We start from the raw sequence: 23,505 nt of genomic DNA, 5'->3' as shown, positions 1-23,505 counted from the left end.
TTTTTGTATTTTTAGTAGAGACGGGGTTTCACCATGTTGACCAGGATGGTCTCGATCTCTTGACTTCGTGATCCACCCGCCTCAGCCTCCCAAAGTGCTGGGATTACAGGCGTGAGCCACCGCGCCTGGCCCTATAAGGAATTCTTATAGGGCACTTAGGATATCTGAATTTTCATTGATAACCAGATACAAATTTGGTGTATGGATTTGAGCATATCTTCTAATTTTTTCATGTCGTTCTCCTTTTCTTTTTGTCTCTGTATCAAGTTAAGAGCATTCCTACATCTTTAAGAAAGGTGAGAAAAGAGCTAGTGATGACAGGAGGGAGTTTGTAGGTCTAAGTGTAAGGTAATATTAGTACTAAGTTGGTCTTAGCTTTTCTAATTGTATTTTTTTTTTTTTTTTTTTTGAGACGGAGTTTCGCTCTTGTTACCCAGGCTGGAGTGCAATGGCGCGATCTCGGCTCACCGCAACCTCCGCCTCCTGGGTTCAGGCAATTCTCCTGCCTCAGCCTCCTGAGTAGCTGGGATTACAGGCACGTGCCACCATGCCCAGCTAATTTTTTGTATTTTTAGTAGAGACGGGGTTTCACCATGTTGACCAGGATGGTCTCGATCTCTTGACCTCGTGATCCACCTGCCTCGGCCTCCCAAAGTGCTCTAACTGTATTTTAATGTTAAATTCTGGGCTTTGGTCATTTTGTTTTGTTTTTGTCCCCACTTGAAAAATGTTTAGCTTATTAACCTAAGGGAATGGGGGAATATAGTGTTTTGTATTCTGCCCTATCACATAACCAGCTGAGCCGTTTAGTTCAGACTTTCCTAAATGATTCACCTTTTGGAAAAAGCCAGTCATGGAACGTTTCTGCCCAAATAAAGACTTTCAGGAAGTTCTGAGTAAGTGAAAATAAAGTTAAAATGGAATTTCTGCTGAGAACACTTGAATTAACTATTGCTAATAATAGGCCTTTTCCTGTCAGGGTTCCCTCTTGTGTGTTAGATGTGGTCTATAACTTAACTGTTTTCCTACTCGAGGATATTTTGATGGTGGAATCCATTATTGCTTGTTGAAAGTGGAGTTGTTCTAGGCATACTGTCAGTGAAGAGTAATCTGCTAGTATTACTTTGTGTCAATTTCTAAAGTTCCTGAGATAAATATGCCAGTGTTTCTTAGTAAATATAGGTAGGACTTTGGCACTAAGAAATGATGAGAGGTACTCCCACAGTTAATACTTCTGTGCTGCTTTTATGGCACTTACTATGTATCGTGTATTATCATGACTTGCTTTCATGGTTGGCTGTTCTGCTGAACTGTAAGCTCCTTAAGAACAAAGGTCATGCCATATTTTTTTTTTTACATGTTCAACATCTAACAGTGGTTGGATCTAGGTTGCTTTTCAGAAAATGTTGACTTAATTGTCTTGGGTGACTCAAGGTGTGTCATTCCTATAAAGGTGGTAAAAAACAAAACCAAACATACATTAAATAGAGGCTGCTTTGCCTTAAGCTATTATTTGGGCCTTTTGATCTTTGTCTTCTCTATCACCAACATTCTGATACTTCACAGTGATTTGCCTTGATGTGAACCTTTTAATTTTTTAATTTTTTTGAGACAGAGTCTTGCTTTGCCACCCAGGCTGGAGTGCAGTGGCGTGATCTTGGCTCACTGTAACCTCTGCCTCCTGGGTTCAAGAGATTCTCCTGCCTCAACCTCCTGAGTAGCTGGGATTACAGGCATGTGCCACCATGCCCAGCTAATGTTTTTGCAGGTTTAGTAGAGACGGGGCTTCACTGTATTGGCCAGGCTTTTCTTGAATTCTTGACCTTGTGATCCTCCTGTCTGGGCCTCCCAAAGTGCTGGGATTACAGGAGTGAGCCACCATGCCCAGCTGAATCTTTTTATTATTATTATTATTTTTTGAGATAGAGTCTTGCCGTGTCGCCCAGGCTGGAGTGCAATAGCATGATCTTTGCTCACTGCAACCTCCAACTCCCAGGTTCAAATGATTCTTCTGCCTCAGCCTCCCAAGTAGTTGGGATTACAGGCGCCTGCCACCATGCCTAGCTAGTTTTTGTGTTTTTTTTAGTAGAGACGGGGTTTCACCATGTTGGCCGGGCTATTCTGGAACTCCTGACCTCTTGAGACACCCACCTTGGTCTCTCAAAGCGCTGGGATTACAGGTGTGAGCCGCCATGCGCAGCCGAATCTTTTTAAATTAGCTACATCAAATGTCCTATGGCTGTTTGTATGCAAGCTTATCCTTCACTTCTAGGACATTTTCTTTTAGATAACTTTCCCTATTTTCTGTTTTTGTGGAATTTATTTTAGTAGAATTGATATGACAGGCTGGGCTGTGCTGGGTTAACAAACTCAGCAACTCAGTACCATAATACAGTACATTGCTTCTTACTGGCGTGAAGTGCAGTGTGAGTTGGGTAGCACTGTATCTGGCAACTCAGTTGTCCAGAACACCTAGGCTTCAGGGTTGCTGTGGCAAAGGAAGAGTGAATACATAGATTTTCATGTAATTCCTCTGTTTTCAGAATGGACTTCAGCCATGGCTTTAGTGAGTCTGGAACTTCTGTGGTTTTCATTTCTCCGGAGGAATGGGTTCTGCTGGATTGGGGATGGCGTAGGGCAGTAGCCTGTGGTATCAGGTGCTGCTGAAGGGGGCCTGGGACCTAGGTGCTCCTGAGGCAGAATTCCAACTGGTTTTAGCCCCACTTCTTTCCTCTGCCTTGAAAGGTTCCTGGTATCTCAATTTAATGAGCCCTTCTAGGGTACTGTAGTACACATTGGCTTGCCTGTTTTTGGCCATTCCATATGGCTATAGGCCTAGGAGATCAGAGAAAACAAAAACCAAAGCCAGTTACTACTCGTCTACTTGCTTTCTACTTTCCTTTTTCTTTTCTTTTTGTTAAGACAGGGCCTCACCCTGTTCTCCAGGCTGTACAGTACCACCTTAGTAGCTCACCATAACCTTGAACGCCTGGCTTCAAGCAGTCCTCTTTCCTCAGCCTCCCAAGCAGCTAGGACTACAGGTACACTCCATGATCCCTCGCTGATTATTTTTGTAGAGACAGGGTCCTGCGATGTTGCTCAGGGCTCAAGTAATCCTGCTCTTGGCCTCCCAAAGTGCTGGAATTACAGGCTCGAGCTACTGCGCCCAACCGCTTTTTACTGTCAGAAAATTTGGCCTGGGCACAGTGGTCATGACTGTAATCCCAGCACTGGGAGGCCAAGGCAGAAGAACTACTTGAGCCCAGGAGTTTGATTCCAGCTCAGGCAACATGATGAGACCCTGTCTTTAAAAAGAAAAAAAAGAAGAAAATTCTCTTGGCATCCATTTTCTGTTAAACTTATTCTCATTATCCTTGTATAGTTTCATCTTCTAAAATTTATCTACCACTATTAGTAGGGCTTTGGCAGGACTGGAAAATAAAGCTTGTATTCAGATTACTATATGTAAGTGGCAGTTTCTACTTGTTCTTCATTCGCCATCTCTGGTCTGCCCCAGATTCTACCCAGAGCAAGGAAATATATAAATATATATAAACATATATATATATATATATATATAAACATATATATATATATATATATATATATATATTTTTTTTTTTTATTTTTTTTTTTTGACGGAATCTTGCTCTGTCACCCGGGCTAGAGTGCAGTGGTGTGATCTTGGCTCACTGCAGCCTCCACCTCCTGGATTCTAGTGATTCTCCTGCCTCAGCCTCCCAAGTAACTGGGTACAGTCGCCTGCCACCATACCCAGCTAATTTTTTTTTTTTTTTTGCGACGGAGTTTCACTCTTGTTACCCAGGCTGGAGTGCAATGGCGCGATATCGGCTCACCGCAACCTCCGCCTTCTGGCATCAAGCAATTCTCCTGCCTCAGCCTCCTGAGTACCTGAGACTACAGGCATGTGCCACCATGCCCAGCTAATTTTTGTATTTTTAGTAGAGACGGGCTTTCACCATGTTGACCAGGATGGTCTCAATTTCTGCACCTGGTGATCCACCTGCCTCAGCCTCCCAAAGTGCTGGGATTATAGGTGTGACCCACCGTGCCTGCACAGGAAATTTAAAGGTACTCTTTCTAGTTTACTACTCTAGAACCCTTCATTAAGCCTGAAATTTGGATGTAGGTTTATTTTGGGTATTTTTTAAATGGTGTAAGAAAGCACCTCAACATTTAGTAGCTTTAAAAAAACAATTGTTTTTTTATAATTTCTCTTGGTTCCAGGGGTAGCTGAGCTTAGCTAGGCAGTTCTTACTCAGGGTCTCTTGTACAGTTGTAATCAGACAGTGACTAAGTATGGAACCGCTTCACAGGTTTCCTTACTCCGGTGTCTGATGCCAGAGCTGGGAAGGCTCAAACACCTGGGGGTTGGTACAGGCATCTGAGGCATCTCTGTGTGATCTTCCTATGTGATCTCTCCAACATAGTGGCTGTAGAGTAGCCAGACTTCTTGTGTGATAAATTGGAGTTTCAGGGGTGCATCCTGAGAGAGATGGGGTGGGGGGGTGGCCCATCTCTGTCTGGAGTCTTGTCATCTCTGTCAGACAGACAGAGAGAGCATGCCAGGTGAAAGATTTATCATCTTTTATTTGCTAGTCTCAGATGTCATGTTGTGCCACTTCCACAGAACTCCATGAGTTGAGACAGCCACAAAGGCCCATTCACTTTCAAGGGATGGGGACACAGACTCCCCCTCTAATTGGGAGGGTGAGTCAGGGATTACAGAGTGATACTAACAGAGGGAGTCTGGGATTACTGAGTGATACTAACTGAGGTAGTATCAGGGTTCTGGAAGAGTGTGTGGGGATGGGAAATACCATCTTTGGAATATACTGTCTGCTGTAGGGCTCTCTGTGTGATTGCTACTTAATCTCAGGATAGCCTTGAATAAGTAACATAACCTTGAATTTCAGTTTTCTTACAAAATATAAATGTGTCAGTCAGCTATTGCTACAGTATTTCTGCATAGCACACCATTCCAAAACTCAGTGATATACAATGATAAGCATTTATTTGTTGCTCGTGTACCTCTGAGAATTTGCGATTGAGTGACTTAGATTCAGCTCAGCTCAGCTCATCTCTGAGCTGCTTGTTTGTTGGGTTCAGGTCTGCAGCATGTGTCTTTCTGCCATCTTGGACCAGCTGGTTGAGGTATATTCTCCTTATGACTTAAGGGACGAATTTAAGGGGCAAGAGAAACAGCATAAATATGTTTAACCTTCTCTTCCTCTCAGATGAGCTAATACCTCATTCGCCTTTGAAGCAAGTCACGTATCCAAGTTCAGCGTCACTCGTGTAGGGAAGTATCTTCTTTGTATTTTTTTTTCTTTTTTTTTTTTTTTTTTGAGACACAGTCTTGCTCTGTTGCCCAGGCTGGAGTGCAGTGATGCTGTCTTGGCTCACTGCAGCCTCTGCCTCCCAGGTTCAAGCAGTTCTGTGTCAGCCTCCCAAGTAGCTGGGATTACAGGCACACACCACCATACCCAGTTAATTTTTGTACTTTTAGTAGAGATAGTGTTTCACCATGTTGGCCAGGCTGGTCTCGAACTCCTGACTGCAAATAATCTGCCCACCTTAGCCTTCCAAAGAGCTGAGATTGCAGGCATGAGCCACTGTACCTGGCCTGTTTAAAAAAAAAAAAAAACTTGTCAGGGCACTACAAAAGAGGCCACTGCAGCCGGCCATAATAGACTGAATTTAAACCACATTCCTTAGGTGTTTTTGTTAACCTGGCAAGCCTAGGCAGGGATTAGACATTTCTCCTCTCTATCAAGTACTATAAATACCTTTATTTGATCCCTTAGGACTCAGTTTTAGTGAAGATAATTTTTTCAGATTTGAAATTAGACAGAATTCTCAGTCATGTTCCTTTCATCCATTCCCAAATTATTGCTAATTTAGCCTGTTTTAAGGGATTTTGTTTCATCTTTGGGTTGTTTTGGATATAGAATAGGACCCTTCTGCAGAGTCTTCTCAATTTTTTTTTTTAAACTCTTGCTTTTCTCTTTGAAATAATGCTACCCTAGGGATTATTTCCCAATTTTATTGCCCATATTCCTGATATTCCATCTCTGCATCTCAGCTTTCACTGGGCCTTTAGCTCTGAGTGCTAATCTGCTTGTGGGGTGCAGTGTGAGGTCCTTTTTCAGCTTTCACGTCAGTAACCCAGCATGCAGATTTAGTAGTGACCGCCCGAGTGTGTTTCATGCTGACAAGTCATGGAGAGGATTTTAGGGAGATAAAATTTATACACGTTGTTGTTTCATTTGTTAATTTTAGTGAGGGAAAATGTCTTCATTGAAAGTTAACTGTAGTAAACTTTTATCATAAAGCTGAACATCCAGAATTTATTGAAAGCCCAGTGGATCTTTTTCTAGTTGTCTTTATTCCCTTTTCTAGTTTGTTTCTTTCTCTTTATTCTTCTTGCAAACTTTATGTCTTTTTCCTTGGCACAGGGTGACTAAGGAAGTGGATGCTACATCTAAAGAGGCCAAATCCTTCTTCAAGCAGAATGAGAAAGAAAAACCACAGGCTAATGTCCCTTCAGCTCCGCCATCACTCCCTGCCGGGTCAGGGTGAGTATTTGAATCTCAGTCCCAGATGTACTTCGCACATTGGAGAAGCTTTCAGTGCAAATACCTGCTTTCACTGCAGAGCAGACTTCTTCCCTGAGAGAGAGAATTATGATGCTGCTTTGCCTTTGCTGAAGTATTTACCAGAATGGAAGATGCAAAGGAGAATTAGCCATAGCTTTCTCAGGAGGATTGCTTGAGCCCAGGAGTTCGTGACCAGTCTGGGCAATACAGTAGGACCCTGTCTCTACAAAAAAAAAAAAAAATTAACCGGGTATGGTGGCTTGCACCTATGTCCCAGCTACTGTGGAGGCTGAGGCAGGAGTATCACTTGAGCCCAGGAGGTTGAGGCAGCGGTGATTGTGCCACTGTACTCCAGCCTGTGTGACAGAGAGAGATCCTGTCTCTTTAAAGAAAAAGAAAAGAAAATTAGCTATAGCTTTCTCATTGGATGCCTAAAACAACTCGTAGTTTGTAGTAATTGAACAAACACAAAGCTGAACATGTAAATTTTACATTTAAAAGTGATACTTTTTGAATGAAAATATCAGCATTCATCAGAACTTTTCATGAAGATTTGGGTTGAATACTCACTCTCATCCCCCAGGATCTCAGAGGAACATAAAAAGATCAAAGAAGATTTACAAATAGTTTTCTTAACACATTGTCAGGAACTTAATAGTTTTCTCCCTTCATATTTTCCATATTACTTGAGTTATTTTTAGCTGAAGGCTAGAATTCTTTCTTTTTGGAAGAGGAAAAAATTCTTTTCTTCTTAACCTAAATGTGACAAGTAAAGCATTACACTAAATAAGGAAGGCTTAAGACTGTTGCCTACAGGGAAATGAACATAGACCCACACCATGGATAGCCCTGACTACCCATCTGACTCCTGTGGGGGGTTCTACATAGTCTTCTACACTGGCTTCTGTGACCCTTCAGTCAGAGATTGTCCCCTCTTCCTTCTCTCCTCAAGCATACCTGTCATTGCTATGAACAGTAAAGTTTTGTTTTACATTTTTTAAAAAAGCGTTGATTTTCCTGTTGGAGCATGAGCTTTTTTAGGGCAGGCCTTCCCCATCTTTGCAGCCCTGGCTGTAAACAACAGTTATACTAGTTTACTCTCTTAGGTTGCATTTATCCAGAAACAGATCCTGAGATAAAGATTCAAGCGCATGTCATTTATGTGAGAGATGAATCCAGGAAGCCCCAGTAGAGAGGGTGCAAGAGAGGAAAGAAGCCAGTAAAGGGCGAGTTATCAAGCAGATGACTGCTGGTGGTAGCTGGCACTCATTCCTACTGGGAAGAACACAGTGAGGGCTGAGGAGGGTGGGATGTTTAACCTCTAGTGCCCAGCTGACATTGGCTCAGAGCTGCTTTGGCACAATTTTTGCCCTCTGCCCTCAGGCTATGAGCTGCAGGTGCTTTGTAGTAAGATGCAGCTGTCAGCATATACCATGGCAAAGAATGGCAGGATGTGTGGATCGGACCACTTCCTCATCTGTTACATCTTTATCTGCTCCATACTCAGGGTGTTTCTCTCCCGCTGAGCAGAAGTCATGTACTAGTTACACAAAAACACGAGGAGGAAGAGGATTTTGCTGCTTGCTACCACAGTAGAAATGACATAAAATCAAATGAAGGCAGCTGTAGAACAGAATTCTCCAGACCTGGCCCTGTTAATACTCTAGGCAAGTACTTTGCAAGCTGTGGTTTCCAATAATCAGTTAAGAGAAAATAGCAGAGCACACCACTTGTTGTAAGAGTAGATGCTGTTTTCCAGCCTGGCCAACATGGTGAAACCCCGTGTCTACTCAAAATTGAAAAATTAGCCGGGCATGATGGCGCTTGCCTGTAATCCCAGCTACCCAGGAGGCTGAGGCAGCAAAATTGCTTGAACCCGGGAGGCATGGGTTGTAGTGAGCTGAGATTGCACCACTGCACTCCCACCTGAGGAAAAACAAGAGTAAATACTGTTTTATAGAATTTTTATTTCAGTTACTGATGTGTTTATACTGGGTAACAAGCTATTTAGGATTTTTAAAATTTGAAGCTATAGGCTGAAACAACATGTTTTTAGCTTTAGATTTATTGTATTGTTTGGAGGGGGTTCTCTTTAGACCAGTAGCTTTCAAACTTCCTTGACTGCCACCCATCATAAGGAATACATTTTACGTTATACCCTAGTACATCTGTAAAAATAGTTATGTAAAAAGGTGAGCTAAAAATTTGGTGAAATCTTTACCCTTACTATGTATAATATGCTCTGATTTTCTGTTTTACATTATTGTATATAGATGTGTCATTTAAAAAACTGTTTTGACCTGCTGAATTGGTTTCACAATCAACTGCAACCTGAATTTGACAAATACTGCTCTAGACTACGTATGGAATTAGCCTTCAGCAGGCGATTACGAGTTGCCAGGTTTGTATCTGGTATTATTACAGTGTTTCTTGCACTTATTAAAAGTATCACTATGAAAGTTACCTCTGGGTATAACTACCAGATGGAAGGAAATAAAGGTAAAGAAGCTCTTCTTAGGTTTCTGGTTAGTTTCAGCTAACATAAATTTTTATTTATTTATTTATTTTTGACAGAGCCTTGCTCTGTTGCCAGGCTGGAGTGCAGTGGCACAATCTTGGCTCACTGCAACCTCTACCTCTCTGGTTCAAGAGATTCTCCTGCCTCAGCCTCCTGAGTAGCTGGGACTACAGGTGTGCACCATCACGCCCAGATAATTTTTGTATTTTTAGTAGAGATGGGGTTTCACCGTATTGGCCAGGATGGTCTCAATCTCTTGACCTCGTGATCCCACCTCGGCCTCCCAAAGTGCTGGGATTATAGGCGTGAGCCACCGCGCCTGGCCAGCTAACACTGTTTTTACTTCTAGTTTCCATGGATTTTTCTTCTTAAATAATCCCTGTTGATGCTTAGAGATTCTATTTGGAAACTGTGTATTTCAGAAAATACTCTTTGTTACTATAATTATAAAAATAACTAGAGAATAGAGAATGGCAGCTTAAAATCAGCTTATTTCCATGCCTGACTTTTTTTTTTTTTGAGACACAGTTTCGCTCTTGTTGCCCAGGCGGGAGTGCAATGGCATAATCTCAGCTCACCACAACCTCTGCCCCTCCCACCCCCCACCCCGGGTTCAAGCAATTCCCCTGCCTTAGCCTCCTCAGTAGCTGGGATTACAGGCATGTGCCACCACACCTGGCTAATTCTGTATTTTTAGTAGAGACGTGGTTTCTCCATATTGGTCAGGCTGGTCTCGAACTCCCGACCTCAGGTGATTCACCTCCCAAAGTGCTGGGATTACAGGTGTGAGCCACTGTGTCTGGCTGCCAATAGCCTTTTTAGAATAAGAAATCTCTGAGATAGGCCGGGCGCGGTGGCTCACGCTTGTAATCCCAGCACTTTGGGAGGCCGAGGCGGGTGGATCACGAGGTCAAGAGATCGAGACCATCCTGGTCAACATGGTGAAACCCCATCTCTACTAAAAATACAAAAAATTAGCTGGGCATGGTGGCGCGTGCCTGTAATCCCAGCTACTCGGGAGGCTGAGGCAGGAGAATTGCCTGAACCCAGGAGGCGGAGGTTGCGGTGAGCCGAGATCGCACCATTGCACTCCAGCCTGGGTAACAAGAGCGAAACTCCATCTCCAAAAAAAAAAAAAAAAAAAAAAAAATCTCTGAGATAATATCTTTATTTGGGAGACCCAGCAGGAAATACATGGCATTCTCAAATATGATACTTCAAGGAGAGTTAATACTCACAAAGTGGTGGAAAACCACAGGGATAGAAATAGTGTGGCCTCCCTGGGGCTGGTAATAATGAGACTCCATTACCACCCCTAGGCCCGAAAGGGCAAGAGTGGGAGTAGTTAATGGCAGGGGAAGACAGGGTTAGGTGGAATGGACCTCCTGACAGGAGCTGAGACTTCTGTAAAGTGGTGGACCTCCCCTAGGAGGAAGCCAAGGGAATGAATACCCAGATCTATTTCTTCTCTCTCTGCAGTTTCTTAGGGGCACTCCATTGCCCTCTTATTGAGGCTTATTGAAGAATATTCTGATACTTGTTAAAACCATGAGAATATTTTATCCAAAACTATTGTAGTGGTTGTCAAGACTGTCTCTAGGGGAGAGAGAGAGGGCTCAACTCCGAATACAGCAAAGACAGCTGGGGATTTACAGCAGAATCAGGAGGCAGGTGGTCAGTGGATAGAAAATTACTAAGAGGAGACGTCAAGGATGGGGGATTCTTGCTCAGGGCTGGCTAGTGTGATCAGATATCAAGAGTAAGGGATTCTCTCTAAACTGACTTGGCGCAAAATTCTTTCTAAAACTGGGCTGTGCAGGCCCAGCAAGGGCAGGGTCCAATGTCAAGGCTTCGTTGAGAAGAGGGCTCAGTGGAGTGTGACTAGTTTGGTTTAAGGAGAGAATCTTCATCGGGCTGTCGGTACAGAGCAGCTCCTAGAGCAGAGAGCAATGTGGGGAAAAGTGTAGAGGGAATCTAGGGGCCAACCAGGAGCTATTGCGGGAGCTCTTCAAGCGAAATATTTTTTGGTGGAGTAATGAATGCTGACTCCCTTATAAACGGGGTAAAGTGAAATTTGACCAAAATCAGTTTCTTTGAAAGCCCTGATAGAACATAACACATTACAAGGATATGTCTGCCAAGTGCCTGAGTAAAAGTCCTCAGAGTTTTACAGGAAAATATGCATGTTTGGCCAGACATGGTGGCTCATGTCTGTAATCCCAGCGCTGTGGGAGGCTGAGTTGGGCAGATCACAAGGTCAGGAGTTCGAGCCCAGCCTGACCAACATGGTGAAACCCCATCTCTACTAAAAATAGAAAAATTAGCTGGGCGTGGTGGCACACACCTGTAATTCCAGCTTCTCAAGAGGCTGAGGCAGGAGAATCGCTTGAACCCGGGAGGCAGAGGTTGCAGTGATCCAAGATCGCACCACTGCACCAAGACAGCAAGACTTTGTTTCAAAAAAAAAAATAATAAAGAATGAAAATGTACGTGTTTAATTATGATACTGTGAACCTTGGATTTCTAAATAAATCCAGAATGACCTTCAAGGTTGGTATGCTCATTTTTATGAAATGTATCTCAAAAAGCTTTACAATTACAATTGTGCTTGGGAAAAGATGGGGCCAGGAGGAATTCAGCTGATCTGGGGTATCTGAGCAGGCACATTTTATCATTTCAAATATTAGTATCTGCCAATAGTGAATAGAAAGTCTTTTTTTTTTTTTTTTTTTGGAATGGGGTCTTTCTCTTTTTCCCAGGCTGAAGTGTAGTGGCACGATGTCGGTTCAGTGCAGCCTCCACTTCCTGGGTTCAAGCAGTTCTCTGCCTCAGCCTCTGAGTAGCTGGGATTACCGGTGCCTGCCACCACACCCAGCTAATGTTTTGTATTTTTAGTAGAGACAGGGGCTTCACCATCTTGGCCAGGCCGGTTTTGAACTACTGACCTTGTGATCCACTAGCCTCAGCCTCCCAAAGTACTGGGATTATAGGCGTGAGCCACTGCACCTAGCCAGAAAGTCTTTTCAAGGGAAGGATCTACAGGAGTAATCTAATATATTAAAAGAAAATTAATGTCATCAAAATTTTTTCCCACAGACTTTTTTCATTTTGGGAGCTACTTCAGTTTATAGAACTTGTCCTGCAGAAACACTTTATTTGTTTATTTTCCTCTCTCTAAACAGATTTAAGCAATACAAGAAAAGCAGAGCAGGAGAGTAAAACATCCTGTCCCACATCTTTTGCTAAGATAAGCACAGATTCAGAAATAAGAACAGATTTAGAGGAGCAGATGTTTGTAACTGAAAATGCATTTCCTCTATGTGTTTAAAATAGCACACTGCTTAGGCTATAAAAAGCCAAAGTTTATGTTTTGGGAATGGAATAAGCCCAATTTTAATTAGAGGCAGGAATCAGACTACAAAAATCACTCTCCTACATTTGGTAGTAGAAAGCACAAAGCTTAGCGTGTCTAAATTCCCGTGGTCTTTTCATTCCACGCTCTTGATCTGCCTCTCCCCTCACTCCCCAGACCTTACTACCAGTACTATAGCTGCTCGCGTCCAGTTTTTTCAGCATTTGCTGGTATCTGGCTGGCCAGGCTTCAACCCCACATTTGCTACCTGTTTTCAAGCCAACATTTACTATTTACTTCATTCCAACAGCAGTCCACCATCAGCGTCATTAAAATTTGTGATCCTACCCATAGACATTGGCTTGTTTAAGGGCCTACTGTTTAGTTGCCTCCTTATAGATTGAGAATGACCTAAAGCAATATAACTTAAGAGTGAAAGATATCATTTTCCCATGTAGTTTTAGCCTTGTCTTCTTGATCTATGGAATGAAAAAAAAGAAAGCCTTAATGTTGAGTCTCAAACAACATCAGAGGTAATATAAGTGTGGCAATGTTTTCTCCAAAGATAGATGACACGGAATCCCTCATAGTGCCATATTGAAGATACAAGACCCAGACTAAAGACTGAGAAGTCAGTAATGCTGACCGCTGTGGTTTGTCAAAATTCGGTGTATGTAATCAGTCCCCAGGAACCTTTGGTTTGTTCAGCAGAGTCTTCCTGTCTGAGGAGTTAACGGGGTGATCTCTCCCAATCCCCTCATTTGACGAATATTTAAAACTCTGGAAAGTTGACATGAAAATCGGGATTACTGGCTTTTCTTGAGGAATGAACATTTCTGCCACTACCCTCCCTCTTCACCTATGACAGCACTGGGGTGTCACACAGTAGATGGGATTTGCTCTTTTGTGGTCCCTACTCGGTGGCTTTACTCATTTATTTTACCTGCATGGTTCCTGTAGGCAACTGCTTTTCCCACTCTAGGGTCACATGTTTCCCTTCGATGACCATGTTAATTTCCTCTGGGAAACAATTTGTTCTTTAGATTAAATACCAAATATACTATCTTCTCAGATTACAGGTTAAATATTCTTTACCCTTTTTGAAAGAATAAATAAATCCTATTTATTGACTACTTTGCCACATTTAAGGCACAATGCTAAATGTTTTACATGTGTTATTTCACTTAACCCGCATAAACATTCCAAGAGGTAGGCCCTAACTTTCTGCCCATTTCGCAGGTGAGGACACTGACACTCGGAGAGGCACCCTTAACTTGTTAAAGTTACATGGTTGATGATTGATCGAGCTCGGATTGCAGCCCAAATCTATTTGAGACCAAAGCCTGGTCTCTCAGCCACTTTGCTATTGCCACTGCTTTTTCTTATCCTCCTGATCTGCGGTTTTTGTTAAAAGAGTCTCTTTCCAGTTTTGTAACTGATGAGGAACTCTTCAAAAGGTATTTTGTTATTTTTGAAGAAAGTAAGAGGACTGTTTCCCCCTTTTTTTCTTTGTAAGCATTTTCCTCATTAATCCATAACCATTTTCTGTACTTCTGTATCATTCGTGTCTCATGAAAGTGAAGGTCTAGCACATTTTAAAAAATGAGTTCCAGGTGTGTTTGTACATTCATACCTGTCAGCAACAACTGTAGACAAGATGTGATGTGGGAATAATGGCTATTACTGTTTCTATAGGTAATCAACTCCTACTGAGGTCTGAATCCTACACTGTGGGCAACTTATATGTTGACAGAGAGCCAGGTAGGAGATATCTTTGCCTAGCTCATGTCAAGTGCATTTCTTCTGGCAGCTTTTGTTCCAGGATAGGACTGGCTAGAAATAGCTTTTAATAGGATATTTCAGGAACTAATGGTGACAATGGAAATGATTGATTTTGGCAGCTCTGGTGGTACTGTTACTTCAGAATGACGTGATTTGTGTAGAAGCAAGAATATCCTGTATCTGACTTTCACCTTCATGTTCTTCAGTGGATGCTAATACCCTGCTTCATTTGTTTTTAACTTATTCTTTTAATTTGTTTTTAAATAAACCTTTATAGGTATTGCAGGTACAGAGTAAATGGATTAGAAATTGAATAAGGAAAATAATATTTAAAAGATTTTCTCATGAATATTTGGAGTATTTTGAATCTATTAAAGGCAGTTTCATTCACATCTTAATTCAAGGCTATTATTCCTAGCTAAGCTAGTAACTGAGATAAGTATGAATGGAAAGTCTAGTGTTATCCTTTTGGAAGAGGAGAGGATATCTGATAATTTTGATCATGAAATAAAGTCCTTGCCAATGTGAGCATCTGAATGAGACTCCAAACATAGAAAAGGTTTTTGTTTTTTGGGATGGAGTCTTGCTCTGTCGCCAGGCTGGAGTGCATTGTTGACATCTCAGCTCACTGGAGCCTTCACCTCTCAGGTTCAAGTGATCCTCCTGCTTTGGCCTCCCGGGTAGCTGGAATTACAGGCGCCCACTACCTCGCCTGGCTAATTTTTGTATTTTTAGTAGAGACGGGGTTTCACCATGTTGGCCAAGCTGGTTTCAAACTCCTGACCTCAAGCAATCCACCTGCCTCGGCCTCCTAAAGTGCTTGGATTGTAGGCATGAGCTGCTGTGCCCGGCCAAAAAGGTTTCAAAGCAAAAACTTTTTTCATTTGTGGTCACCGAGATGATGTAACCTCTGTGAGTTTGGACTGAATACCTACAGCAAGTACCCTGAACCTAGGAATTACCTATAGCGATTTTCAAGGTTGCCTGGAGTTAAATAAATTCTAGTGTTCTTAGAAAATTCTGTGAAGAGATGAAGTTTATTACACACAGCAGCCTTTTTCCTTTACTCTTAGCCTCAAATTATAGTGCCAACAAGTTTCAAAACTGTGATTTTAAGAGACAGATGTTTATCAGGATCACAATTTTTTTTTTTTTAATTTTACTTTTAAGTTCCAAGATACATGTGCAGAACATGCAGGTTTGTTATATAGAAATACATGTGCCATGGTGGTTTGCTAGGATCACAGACTTTTAAAACTTTATATTGTCATATTCCTGTATCCGTGGTTGTGCCACATTCTCTTGGTGTGAAAAATGAGTAACTTTAGGTGCGTCTTGGATGTGTACAGAATAGAATAATAGAATAGGTAATGTGAAGTTATGATAGTCATAAAAGTTACTTAGTATGATGGTATAAATTGATTTGGGAACAAGGATGTGAAGACCTTCATTTAAAAAGATGATTATGATACCCTAGAAATGAAGTGAAAATACTTTGGTTAACTTTAAAATAGTAGTTTATTATTGTTTCATAGGGCTTTAACTTCGTTTAGTGTACACTAGAGGGCAGAATTCCCCCTGAAAAGTTAGCCTGTCTTTGGCAAGATCCCAGGAAGCATTAAGAAGCGTTCTTAAGATTGGGTATACAAAAGAGTGCTGTACATTTTTCTTTGCCTAATTAGATTAGTCTCTTGCTATGAGATTTCTATGTACTGTGCAGTTTCTACTTTTTCCCTGTATTAGAATTTACTTTTTTCAGCTCTACCATTATGTTTAGAAAGTGAGAAATGATTTTTCTTCTCTCATTTTTTTCCTTGGGATACAAAAACCTTTTTTGTTGTTTTGGTTTTTTTTTTAATTATAAATAACAAAGTAAAAATGACCTGTAGTCTCACCACTTAAATTTTTTCAGAGAGAAAACAGTGAAAGTTCCTTTTTGCCTGTCTGATTTTTAATTCTCATCCCTAGAAGCTGATAGCTGTTAACTGATGATCAGTTTTGTGCCCATCCTTCCCTGTGTTATGCTAATGTATTGTATTGACATATATTAATGTTAGTCACAAGACTCCCCATTCATAGTTATCTCAGTTACCAGCTTGGCCTGGAATACTATCTTTGAATCAAGAATGTGAATGAAATTGCCTTTAATAGATTTAAAATATTCCAGGTATTCATGGGAAAATCTTTTAAAAATTATTTTACTTATTCAGTTTCTAATCTATTTATTCTGTACTTGTAATACATACCTATCAAGGTTTATTTAAAAATAAATTAAGAGGCCGGGCGCGGTGGCTCAATCCTGTAATCCCAGCACTTTGGGAGGCCGAGGCGGGTGGATCACGAGGTCAAGAGATCGAGACCATCCTGGTCAACATGGTGAAACCCCGTCCCTACTAAAAATACAAAACATTAGCTGGGCATGGTGGCGCGTGCCTGTAATCCCAGCTACTCAGGAGGCTGAGGCAGGAGAATTGCCTGAACCCAGGAGGCGGAGGTTGCGGTGAGCCGAGATCGCGCCATTGCACTCCAGGCTGGGTAACATGAGTGAAACTCCGTCTCAAAAAAAAAAAAATAAATAAATTAATTAAGAATAAGTTAAAATTAATGAGTAGGAAAAACTGTATATACATATATATTGTGTGTGTGTATATACATATATATATGTATTGCATTCGTATATACTTAAAAGTGGACCTACCCTGTCTGTATTAGTCTGCTGTGTGTGTGTGTATGTGTGTGTGTGTATTTTTAATTTCTTCTTGTAACTTATATTTTTACTTAACAGTCTATCTTGGGCATCTCTCCAGGTTCAGTATAAACATCTACATTTTTTTATGTCTGCCTGGTACTCCATTTTGTGACTGTTCCATAATTTGAGTGCTCTTTCTCTTATTGATGAACATTTACTAGTTTTCCAAATTTTACAGTTAATGATTCTGTGGTAATCCTTACACATGTGTTTTTTTATGTTCTCATGCTGTTATTTCTGAAGGACAGAATTTTATAAGTGGGATTGCTGGGTCATTGGGTAAGTGCATCTTAAATTCTAATAGGTGCTGCTAAACAGGCAATAGCGATTTGAAGTCATGCTAATATTATGTGAGAAGACCAGTTTTCATGCAGTTACCAATGTGTATTTATCTGGATTTTCTCCACGATCATTGTAGTAGCCATATCTTCATATCCTGCTGGTTTGTGTGGTGGTTTAAAATTTTTTTCTCTTGCTTTTTTCTTTATGAGACAGAATCTTGCTGTGTCACCCCGGCTGAAGGGCAGTGGTGGGATCTCAGCTCACTGCAACCTCTGTCTCCTGAGTTGAAACAATTCTCCTGCCTCAGGCATGTGCCACCATGCCCTGCAAATTTTTTTTTTTTTTTTTTTTTTGAGACGGAGTTTCGCTCTTGTTACCCAGGCTGGAGTGCAATGGCGTGATCTCGGCTCACCGCAACCTCCGCCTCCTGAGTTCAGGCAATTCTCCTGCCTCAGCCTCCTGAGTAGCTGGGACTACAGACACGCGCCACCATGCCCAGCTAATTTTTTTGTAGTTTTAGTAGAGACGGGGTTTCACCGTGTTGACCAGGATGGTCTCGATCTCTTGACCTCGTGATCCACCCGCCTCGGCCTCCCAAAGTGCTGGGATTACAGGCTTGAGCCACCGCGCCCGGCCCGTCCTGCAAATTTTTGTATTTTTAATAGAGACGGGGTTTTGCCATGTTGGTCAGACTGACCTCCTGACCTCAGGTGATACACCCACCTTAGCCTTCCAAAGTGCTGGGATTACAGGCATGAGCCACCATGCCCAGCCAAAATTTTTCCTCTTTTGAAGACTATTACCAAAACAGACTTTTTATTAAACTAATACTATTTTATGCCTTTGTCAAATGTTACAGAATGAATAAATTAAGGTTTACATATTCCCGTAGGTAGTTCCCATATTGTATCAAATTATCGAAGTTTATTAATCCTCAGTTTAAGAGATCAAGTAAAAAAAAATCTGACTTTTATAAACGCTGAGATAAATTGTGAGCCCAATTTGGGGCTGTATCTTATTGATCCTTTGAAAATGCTACGTGCGGCTTCTCTCTTAGGTCCTTCATGTTGGAAGGTGCTATTTCAAAATGTTTTAACATTAGGGAAGAATGTCATTCATCCTAATCATAGCAATCAGTGATTTTTATGTTCTGATTAAGTTCTTGTAAAGGCAGCTTGCTGTCATTTCATGAATGGTTCTGATTGTACAGAAAGATTCATATTAGATACTTTAATTTGGATTGAGGAATTTTTCTTTTGGGAGAGGCTGAGCAGCTGTGTTCTAATTATTTTGGTCAAGGATTAAAAATCAGGCTGGTCTGACATCCAGCACTTAACTATATTCAGTTACTTGAATTTTGGATTCTTGCCACAACCCTATTACCCAAAGGAACCTGTGATAAATTTAAGCTGAAATAATTTAACGCTAGGCTAATATTTTCCCATCATTGAGGAACTGGAAGATTCTAAACAAACACTCATCTTTTAGACCTACTAATTCTGGGTGCTTAAGACATAACCTTTTGATTATTAGCATTTCCTTGAATTTGAAATGTAGTACAATTTCAATAGTTGCTAATTTGAGAATGAGCAGGAGAAAGTCATGCTTTGCATTGGCTTCTGCTTTAAACTGAGATCCTGTAGTCCTAGCTGCTTGTGAGATGATCTGCCTGTAGGAAGTGGAAACAAAAGGAGAAGAGTTTTCCCTAGTCGGATAGAGCATGACATGACTTGTTTGGCAAGAAGTGCGAATTAGGAAGATCCAAGGAATATCATGTATAAAACGCTCTTGATCTTGGTCTCTTGTATAGTGTTACTAGCTTCAAAGCAAAAGTTGGAGGAAACGTTTCCTTTGGAACAGTAACCACAAGCATCATATCTGCTTTTCAGCCATGTTTCTGTGTTGTGCTGTGGGGTTATCTAAATCCAAGGTGTTTTTTTTTTTTTTTTTTTGAGACGGAGTTTCGCTCTTGTTACCCAGGCTGGAGTGCAATAGCGCGATCTCGGCTCACCGCAACCTCCGCCTCCTGGGTTCAGACAATTCTCCTGCCTCAGCCTCCTGAGTAGCTGGGACTACAGACACGCGCCACCATGCCCAGCTAATTTTTTGTATTTTTAGTAGAGACGGGGTTTCACCATGTTGACCAGGATGGTCTCGATCTCTTGACCTCGTGATCCACCCACCTCGGCCTCCCAAAGTGCTGGGATTACAGGCTTGAGCCATCACGCCCAGCCGACAGACTTTTATTTTGCTTATATTGTATCGATTACTCAGGAAATTAGTTGGCATTGGAAAATGGAACACAGCTCTCTCTCAATATATTATGTGATCTAATTATGGTACACTGTCTCAGAATACCCCTTCTCAGTAAGACTGGTATGCCTCTGAGCTTTCTTTTTTTCCTTTTGAGACGAGGTTTCACTCCCATCGCCCAGGCTGGAGTGCAGTGGTGAGATCTCAGCTCACTATGACCTCTGCTTCCTGGGCTCAAGTGATCCTCCTGCCTCAGCCTCCCATGTAGCCAGGACCACAGGCACGTGCCACTTTGCCTAATTGCCTCAGAGCTTTCTACCGCCACCTTTTCTATATTTCTTTAGGGTTTTTCCAGGATTCACAGGCCTCTTGTCTTCATGTATCAATAATGTCATCTACTGCTACAGCTCTAACCATCTTTTCAACATTGATGATTCTCTCTCTGCTCTGTCCTTTCAGTACTGCCTTTCTCCTGAGCTCCAGACCTATATCTCTTGTTGCTTGCAAGAAATTTATTTTGAATCCCATCGACTCCACAACTGGTCCAGTATTTAACTCATTTTCCCTAAATCCTTCCTTATTACAGAAGTGAAGAAACCAAACCTTTGAAATAAAGTAGCTCGCCAAAGAGAGAGAACTAGAATCTGAGGCTTCTCTCCAATCTAGTGCTCTCGTCTGCTGGGCCAAAACTGCCTGTGGAATATTTGGGCCTCAAGCTCAGTGTCACCTTTAGTTCTTCCCTTTCTTGTCTCTCCCCCATCCCCTAACTGTCCAATCCAGTAAGTCCTTTTAACTATACTTTCAAAATGTCTCTAAGTATTCATTCATATCTTCCTCCTCTCATTTTATCTCCACTCTCATTGCCTTTCTCTGGGTCTTATATTCTTTCTTTCTTTTTTATAAATTATTTTAATTTTAATTTTTTTATCAAGACAGGGTCTGACCCCAGGCTGGTTTCCATCTCCTGCCTGCAGGCAGTCCTCTTGTGTTGGCCTCAGAAAGTGCTGGGATTACAGGTATGAGCCATCGTACCTGGCCCCGGGTCTTACATTCTGAAGCGTCTTTCTCTATGTAATTAGAATATTTTCTAAAGTCTTTTGAAGGACTTTGACTATTGTAATCATTTCCTAAGTTTACTTAAAGCCTGTAGTTACTCTTCCTCTCTCTATTCTACGTGCCACTGCTGGGGTAATTTGGCAGAGATTTAGCTTAGATCATGTCATATGCCCAAAAATTTTATCTTCGTTACTCATAAGTTTTAGTTGATTGCTAACTCTCAAAAAAGTCCTTCAGTTCACTGTCCATATTTCCTTTCATGTTTAATATGTTTTTACTCTTTAGTAAGGTTTTATCTGTGGTGTGATCTTATATGACCTGGGGCTAAGTTTTTTTTTTTAAAGTGGGGATGAATTTGCTGCTTCCAGATGCTCTGGCCTGGGCCAATTTTTATATTAATTCTTTGGTTTGGAGTGCCTAGAACGTTCAGATATTATAATTGAAAATATAATTTTAAATCCCAAATCTATGTGGGTTGCAGGCCCAGGGTTCTTTCCTATTCTTGAGAGACCTTTCTTCCTACCCACTACAGCCCAAAGCTTAGATATACTTTCTTGTCTGTTCCCTGGGCTGTTATGTGATTTTTTTTTTTTTTTTTTCTAACTCCTTCCTTTCATTGAGGATGCATAGACTTTCCACTTTTCGTCTCAGTTCTAGTTCTCTACCATCTGTAAGCCCAAGACCATTCCTATTATCACATGGCAAATAAAACCCAGACTGGAAGTTATTGAAACTGTCTGCCCCTACCCCACCCTGGCCACTGTAACCACTATATCCTCTCATGTGCTCTACTGTGGTTTTTCAGTTCCTTCTTTGATTCTAACACCCGGGAGTTGCCCTTTCTTTCTTATGAGTTTAGCTATACACTTAATATAATTTTTGGTATATTTTATCTAGTGTTTCTAGGTCTTTATCTGGAAAATGTTTAGGTTATCTTAAGCATCCATCTTGCCTAAATTGGAAGTTCATGGGCATTAAGTGCAGATACCCTATATAGCTTTTTTTTTTTCTTTCTTTCTTTTTTTTTTTTTTTTAGAGATGGAGTTTCGCTGTGTTGCCCAGGCTAGAGTGTAGTAGCACAGTCTTAGCTCGCTGCAATCTCTGCCTCCTGAGTTCAAGCGATTCTCCCACCTGAGCTTCCTAAGTAGCCAGGACTACAGATTCATACCTCTGTGCTTGTTTAATTTTCGTATTTTTAGTAGAGACAGGGTTTCACCATGTTGTCCAGCCTGGGCTCAAACTCCTGGTCTCAAGTGATCTGCCCATCTCGGCCTCCCAAAGTGCTGGGATTACAGGCATGAGCCCTTCCACCCAGCGATCCCTTTACCCTTAAAAAAAAATTAAACCTTTTATTTTTAGAGGTTCTATACTTATGTGTAGTCATGTAAAATAATGCAGAGATTCTTGTACCTTTGACCCAGTTTCCCACTATGATGCTATCTTATAATATTATAGCTGGGATACTGACATTGACGGATATAGTCAAGATACAGAACATTTTCATATCTGCTAAGATTGCTCATGTTCTCTATAGCTACATACATTTTCCTTCTGCCCTCACTCCTTTAACCTCCTTAACCTCTGGTAATCACTAATCTAGAGATTTCCTTTTTGGTAGTTTTTAAATAACAGATTGTTTCCTTAATAGTTACAGGGCTCTTTCATATTGAGTGTCTTATGGTTTATCTTTTTTGAGGAATTGGTCTTTGTTGTCAAATTTATTTGGGTAGAATTCTTCATGACATTCACTTATCCTTTTGATATCTGTAATAATATCCTGTTTCATTCTCCCGCCCCCGATACTGGTAATTTTTGTCTTCTTCTCTTTTTTCTTTTTTTTTTTTGGTCAGTCTTGCTAGACATTTGTCAATTTTGTTGATCTGTTTGAAGAACCAGCTCTTTTGTTTCATTGATCTTGCCCTATTGTCTTTGTTTTCAACTTCATTCATTTCTACTATAATTATTTCCTTGCTTCTGCTTGCTTTGCCTATATATTGCTCTTTTTTTACTAAGTTCTTAAAGTGGGAGCTTAGATTATTGATTTGAGACTTTTCCTCTTTACACTGTATGTATTTATCACTATAAATTTCCGTCACACACTGCTTTTGCTATGTCCAACAATTTTTGATACATGTATTATTTCATTCCATTCATTATACGTTTTTATTTCCCTTGAGGCTTTTTGACCGTGCGTTATTTAGAAGTGTATTGTTTCATTTCCAAGTGTTTGGAGAGGTTTCCAGTGTCTTTCTGTTGTTGCTTTCTAGTTTGATCACGTTGTTGGTAAACACACTCTTTATGATGTCAACTCTTTTAAATTTGTTGATACTAATTTTATGGGCCAGGACTTGATCCGTCTTGTATATTCTATGGAGACTTGCAAAGCTTAGTATCTTTGTTTTTACCCCAGTATCTTTTAAATAAATTCCTTTTCTGTCAGCCAGTCAGTGTCTGTGTCTTGCATCTAAAAACCCTAACTACTACCCCTTTGCAACTGCATTTGCTTAATAGCATTTCTTGTAGCACTAACTATCCCTTACTCTCTAATTGTCAGTTTACACCTTAGTCTCCATTACTGCACTGTGAGCTTGAAGGCACAGATCTTGTGTTTTTTGTATGCATCCACCTGGCATGTGGCAAATAGTTTATAGTATTTGATTAAGGAATAAATCAATAGCCTTTATAATGATCATCGTTTTTTAAAACTTTGATCTGTGGAGACTAATTGTTATCCTTTTGGTTTTGTGTATTAGTTTTCATCTTAAAAGCAGGGTGGGGCTGGGCGCGGTGGCTCAAGCCTGTAATCCCAGCACTTTGGGAGGCCGAGGCGGGTGGATCACGAGGTCAAGAGATCGAGACCATCCTGGTCAACATGGTGAAACCCCGTCTCTAC

General features: G+C 41.1%; 1 protein-coding gene across 1 annotated transcript in view; it reads left to right on the top strand.

The window, feature by feature from the left end:
- The window catches only part of CFDP1 (craniofacial development protein 1), a 132,989-nt gene that overhangs the window by 28,034 nt on the left and 81,450 nt on the right, over window positions 1-23,505 (top strand). The window contains exon 5 of the mRNA XM_032284470.1: window positions 6,480-6,599. Within this exon, the coding sequence (XP_032140361.1) occupies window positions 6,480-6,599 (120 nt within the window). The remainder of the gene's footprint in view (window positions 1-6,479; window positions 6,600-23,505) is intronic.

Source organism: Sapajus apella, unplaced genomic scaffold (genome assembly GCF_009761245.1).
Source record: "Sapajus apella isolate SASKATOON/1434 unplaced genomic scaffold, GSC_monkey_1.0 scaffold15, whole genome shotgun sequence".
In the NCBI taxonomy this organism is placed as follows: Eukaryota; Metazoa; Chordata; class Mammalia; order Primates; family Cebidae; genus Sapajus; species Sapajus apella.
The sequence above is the reverse complement of the archived record's forward strand: the minus strand, read 5'-3'. Positions and strand labels throughout refer to the sequence as shown.